Source organism: Eupeodes corollae, chromosome 3 (assembly GCF_945859685.1).
Source record: "Eupeodes corollae chromosome 3, idEupCoro1.1, whole genome shotgun sequence".
NCBI lineage: Eukaryota > Metazoa > Arthropoda > Insecta > Diptera > Syrphidae > Eupeodes > Eupeodes corollae.
Genome location: NC_079149.1, coordinates 8,796,501 through 8,802,149, shown reverse-complemented (window position 1 = coordinate 8,802,149; position 5,649 = coordinate 8,796,501). Strand labels below are relative to the sequence as shown.

The window sequence follows — 5,649 nt, the reverse complement described above, 5'->3', positions numbered from 1 at the left end:
GATAGTTTTTCTACTTAGACAAAAATTCGGTTAAATTAAGTTGCACTTTAGTAGCAGGAGTCCCTGGTTACTCCCATCCAAGCTTTCAACATTTACACTACTGAATTCTCTTTTAATTATTCTAAATAACACTTTTTATAAAAGAATTGTTCTTAAGCCTGCTTTATATTTTCTGCAGGGTTTCCTTCTTTAGTTTTTTAAATTATATTTAAATGGAGTTTTATAAGAGCTTGAGAACTTTAAGAAAGGGCTTGTTTCGCTAAATTAACAATGTTTTTAGTCGAAAACCAAGCTTTGACAATTTTAGTAGCATTTCACAAAAGTCTGTATTTCTTATATAAACAAATACAAATTGGAATGAATGAAATTTATTTGAGAGAAATCGAAAACCGAACATCAATATACACTTCCAGTAAGGTTGAACTACTTAGTGAACACCTTATAGGGCTTCTTCGACTTATTCGGAGACCAGGCGTTGACAAAAAACGCAAACGAATTAATGACAACGAACTTCGGATATACACGTGGAATGTTAGGTCCCTTAACAGACCACGTGCGGCCGAAGAATTAGTGGAGGCCCTAGACCGCTTTAAAGCAGACATCACCGCAATCAATGCAATCAAAGAAGCAGCCTCTGAGGTGGTGGGTTTCAAACAGCCACCAACAAGGTTTGATGAGGAATGTCGGCAGACAAATGCTGTATAAAAGGACGAGAGCTGCTCATGAGCAGAAGAGGCGAGAGGAACGCCGACTTCTCAGAAGGAAAAAGAGAGGACATGAGAAGCGTGTGGTCGCAGATGTTGAGAGGTTTAAAAGCAGGAATGAAGTTCGAAAGTTTTATGAACAGGTGAAACGAGATTCACAGGTACATACATAAATCGAGAACCGAAGGCTGCAAAGACGAAAGTGAAAACATCATAGTGGAACCGCAGTCAATGCAGAGCATATGGAAGGACCACTTCTGCAGACTGTATAACGGCGACGACGAACTGAATTCCGCTGTCAGGCAGGATGATCCATTCAACATAGACGACAAAAGCCAACAATCCCGTCCTCCCGCCTTAGACGAAGTAAAGATTGCCGTATCTAAGCTGAAGTCTAATAAAGCCGCTGGAGCGGATGGCTTGAATGCCGGGCTCTTTAAAGCAGCTGGAGATAAGTTATTTAGGAGCATGCACCAACTTGTCTGTAAAATATGGTCGAAAGAAAGCATGCCCGATGAATGGAACCCCAACATTGTTTGCCCGATCCTGAAAAAAGGAGACCCTATAAACTGCACCAATAATAGAGGAATCAGTCTATTTAACATAGTTTACAAAATCTTCTCTGCTGTAATATGTAAACGTCTGAAGCCCATCGTCAACAACCTGATAGGTCCTTATCGGTGTGGTCTTAGACCAGGAAAGTCCACAGTTGATCAAATATTCACATTACGGCAGTTCCTGGAAAAAACCCAAGAACACCAACTCGACACCCACCATCTTCTCATCGATTTTAAGGCCGCATACGACAGCATCTACAGCATCTAGTTTTGGCATACCGGATGAACCTTTCGATGTCAAAAATGGTTTTAGACAAGTTGATGCGCTGTTATGTGATTTTTTTAACATCGTGCTTGAAAGTATAGTGCAGTAAAGGCCTCTCTCTAATGACAAAAGTGTTGCTATATAAGACCCTTATCATCCCCGTCCTGCTATACGGTGCAGAAGCATGGACTCTGACAAAAGCGGATAAAAGCACCTGGGCTCGTTTCGAGAGAAAAGTTATTCGTGTGATCTACGGTCCCGTATGCATCGAAGGGGAGTGGAGGAGAAGATGGAACGACGAACTGTACGGGCTGTACAGCGACGTAGACTTAGGCAGAGGGGTGAAAGTCCAACGACTAAGATGGCTTAGTCACGTAGAGCGCATGGAAACCAATGCTCCGGCCCGGAAAGTCTTCGAATCCACACCCACAGGACAGCGCAGTAGAGGAAGACAGCGGGTCAGGTGGCGCGCACAAGTGGAAGGTGATCTCACCCAACTTGGTGCGCGAAACTGGAGACATCTAGCTAGGGACCGAGCTAGATGGAGAAGTTTGTTTGGTGAGGCCTTAGTCCACACAGGACTGTAGCGCCACTTTAAGTAAGTAAGTAAGTTTGGTATCACGTTACAATACATAATTTAAAATTCAATTCAAGTCTGTTGCGTTATTGGTTCGTGAGATATTTTGGGTCAACCAAAATTTTCATCTCTTTTTTTAAATTTCTATGTTAAAAAACAACCCTCTCAATTTTATAGAGTACTTTTTGCATCTGTCTTCATTATTATCTGTATAACAAAATTTATTTAAAGTCGATATCTCTACTGGGTCTTTAGTTATGGACGACGAAAAAAACTTCGTGAACGTACGCGGACATCCGAACGTACGCATACACGCACGCACAGACATCTCTCGAAAGATCTTTTATCTCGGCTCTAGAATCCTTGAAACTTCGAGAAATGTAAAAAATTTCAATTTGACAATCGATTACAATAATTTTCTATTGGAAGTTAAAAATAACTTTTTATGGAGAGCAATAAATATGTTTTTCATAGTTAAGATAAAAACTAAAGAGAAAATTTCATAAAAATCTATCGGGTCGTTTTTGACAAAATTCGAGTTTACGATTTTTTACGAACTAATGATGTTCAAAAGAAAACGGGCTCAAATTTTCTTCAAACATTAATTTTTTGACTTCTCTATTGTCGTTATATCATATTAAATATGATACCTGAGGGTTTGAAGTTTTTTTTACGAATACAACACTTGCCATATAGATTTAATAAGACCTAAAAAAAAATCCAACAATATTTTTGTCTCGTACTCTTATTCAATGTGCTCAAGCTCTTAACAAAACACCCGATACTTGAAATGGTCTTAGAATAAATAAAAACCTCAAATTAAAAAGAACCCTATTCCATCAAAAATTATATCTTAATTAGCCATTCTTTTTAGATTTTCAACTTTATTGGTTGTAAAATACAAAATTTGCTTATCAAATCTCATTAAAGATAAGAATTATAGTAAAAGTGAATACATACTTCACTCTTATGTAAGCCTGGGCTTTGCTAAGTTTTGAAATAACTTTGTTTTTTTTTTTTTTTTTTTTAAGAGAGTGATCGAAAATAGAATTTCATCCAACACGTTCCGTTTCCATAGTTCAAAGCTCTATAAAAAGCTTTTTTTATTACATTTTATGATCAGCTGACCAAGCTCAATATAAACATAAGCAACATCACTCATCAGGCCGACAAGAAAGAGAGCTCTGACATAAGCTAGCTACAAACGTCAACTTTAGTAGGAATTCCAATTCCAAACAAGGGAGTCACGTCCAATTTATTTTCTGTCTTCTGTTCGCCTCAAAAAAAACAAGTAAACCGGTTAAATTATGTCTTCCAAACCAATTTTATACTATGCCGCTCGAAGCCCCCCTTGCCGTGCTGTTTTATTAGCCGCAGCCGAAATAGGCGTCGAATTGGATCTTCGGTAAGTTATAAACTTATCAATCTTTAATACAAAGAATCTCATTTCGTTTTCATAAAACAGCCCAATGAATCTTCTTGCTGGCGAACACAAGACTCCAGAGTTCTTGAAGATCAATCCACAACACACAATTCCAGTGCTCGACGACAATGGAGTTATTATTACAGACAGCCACGTAATCTGTGCCTACCTCGCCGACAAGTACTCCAAGAACGACAACCTCTATCCCAAAGAACTGTTTGCACGCAACAATGTCATGACGCGTCTGTTCTTCGATTGTGGCCATCTCTTCCCAAGAGTTCGGATGGCAGTTGAGCCGGTCTTATACTTTGGCCGTCCGAATGTTCCTCAAGAAACTATCGAGTATATTCAAAAGGCCTACGTTAATGTGGAGAGTTGTTTAACAGGTCATCCGTATGTTTGTGGAGAGAATTTGACTATTGCAGATCTGTGTTGCATTGCAACCATTTCGACGGCACACAATTTGGCTCCAATTGACAAGAAGACTTTCCCTAATCTATTTGCATGGGTCGAACGTATGTCAGCGTTGCCGTACTATGAGAAATGCAACGGCGAGGGAGCTAAGTTATTGCATGAAATCTTTTTACAGAAAATGGAAGAAAATAAGAAGAAGTGAAAATTTGTTAATCAAATTGTTGAGTTTGAAAATTTTTCAATAAAGAAGAAAATATTTAAATTAAAATTGGCACGAGATGTTGTTTCTGTTTTTTTCTATTTTTTTTTTTTTTGTGGATTTTTCGAATTTTGAAGTTCAAAAGTTAAGAAAAGTATTGAATGTGAACCTTGTACCACAAATTGCAATTAAGGTGTTTAAGGAAGCAAAGAAGAGACATTAAGGTTTTAAATGCCTGCTTAAGGGTTTTTCTTGAAAAATATTTTCAACGGGTTTTTCCTAAAGAGAATATTGGTTGTTTCTAGGAAATCTTACATTACTAAATTACAGGATTTTACGAGCCTTGGTTGTTACATATTTCCAGGAATTTTATTTTCTAGTTTTATTTGCTTTTTCGTCAGATTTAACAATTTTTTTACGGTTGACAATAACTGACCGTATAAAGTTTGCTTAATAAAACTCAAATAAAGGGTGGATACAGTTAATGTGAATTCGTACACACATAGTATACATATATCCTTTCTTTTATACATGCATGTTTTTGTATCCTTCAAAGAAAATGTGTTGCTTGTCTATGTTGATAGAAAAATTGGACTTTTATGTTAATTCTACTTGTCAACCGAAAGTAAAAAAGTAGAAAAAGAATATTGTTTACATTTGACAACCAGGGTTGGTTTCTTTTTTACATTGAACGTATGAAGGTCCTTTTTTCTTATTTTATTATTTTGTCTGCATTGATTGGAAAAAAAGGAGTCTTGGCGCCAACATTTTCGTTATTGTAAGGATAAAAGTATATAATCCCGTGGGTAATATTGTTGCAGTTCAAATGAAATGTCATGATGATAGTACGAGTATTCTACATGAATGTAAATTAAGGTATGTGTTGTAAGTAGTAAGTAGTGTAACCCTTCTAATTCCATAAGTGCTTCCGGCGCGACATACAGTTCAGTTTAAAGGATACGAAAAAGAAGATTTATAGCAAATAGAAATGGAAATTTTCGTGGAGTTTTATTATAAAGAAATCGGATGAGTCAGTGGAAATTTTTAGGAAATATAAGGAAAATAATATACCTATACTAAGAAAACTGAAGATTTTTATTTAAAAAATAAAAGAGGCAGGGATGCGATCTAAACTGATAACGTCTTATCTGTTTCCATCAGTCGATTATTTTTAAACTTTAACAGAACACAGGGTTATCTATTTTGCGGTTTTAAAAGTAAACGTAAATAAAACACATACAAAATATTTGTTTTCATAGGTAGGTTGGTCGAAATGGCGATCTCAAGGCAACCTATCCTCAGATCCAATTAGCGCTGTAGCGCGCCGTTTTGATACCATACCCTTTTGAACTCCTATAGGCCAATGTCCGGCACAAACCGCAACAATCCTGGCTCTGTCTTGCCTTGGCCTGCATAGAAGATCGTTTGTACGGGTTTTATTATAGATGGGCCATATCTTCCAAGATATAATGCAGTTGGGTTAATTGCTCCACCTTCGGTTTGATTCAGT

At 37.1% G+C, this 5,649-nt stretch overlaps 1 protein-coding gene across 1 annotated transcript; it reads left to right on the top strand.

The window, feature by feature from the left end:
• The first annotated feature begins 3,311 nt into the window (after positions 1–3,311).
• LOC129951648 (glutathione S-transferase 1) lies at positions 3,312–4,214 on the top strand. Its single transcript, XM_056063894.1, has 2 exons — positions 3,312–3,508; positions 3,569–4,214. The coding sequence occupies exons 1-2, from the start codon at positions 3,411–3,413 to the stop codon at positions 4,140–4,142; spliced, it is 672 nt and encodes a 223-aa protein (XP_055919869.1). The 5' UTR covers positions 3,312–3,410; the 3' UTR covers positions 4,143–4,214.
• The last annotated feature ends 1,435 nt before the right edge of the window (positions 4,215–5,649 follow it).

Coding starts and splice junctions, on each gene's coding strand:
- LOC129951648 (XM_056063894.1), top strand. CDS start 3,411: ATGTCTTCCAAACCAATTTTATACTATGCCGCTCGAAGCCCCCCTTGC. Junction 3,509..3,568: donor GGCGTCGAATTGGATCTTCG/GTAAGTTATAAA, acceptor TTCATAAAACAG/CCCAATGAATCTTCTTGCTG.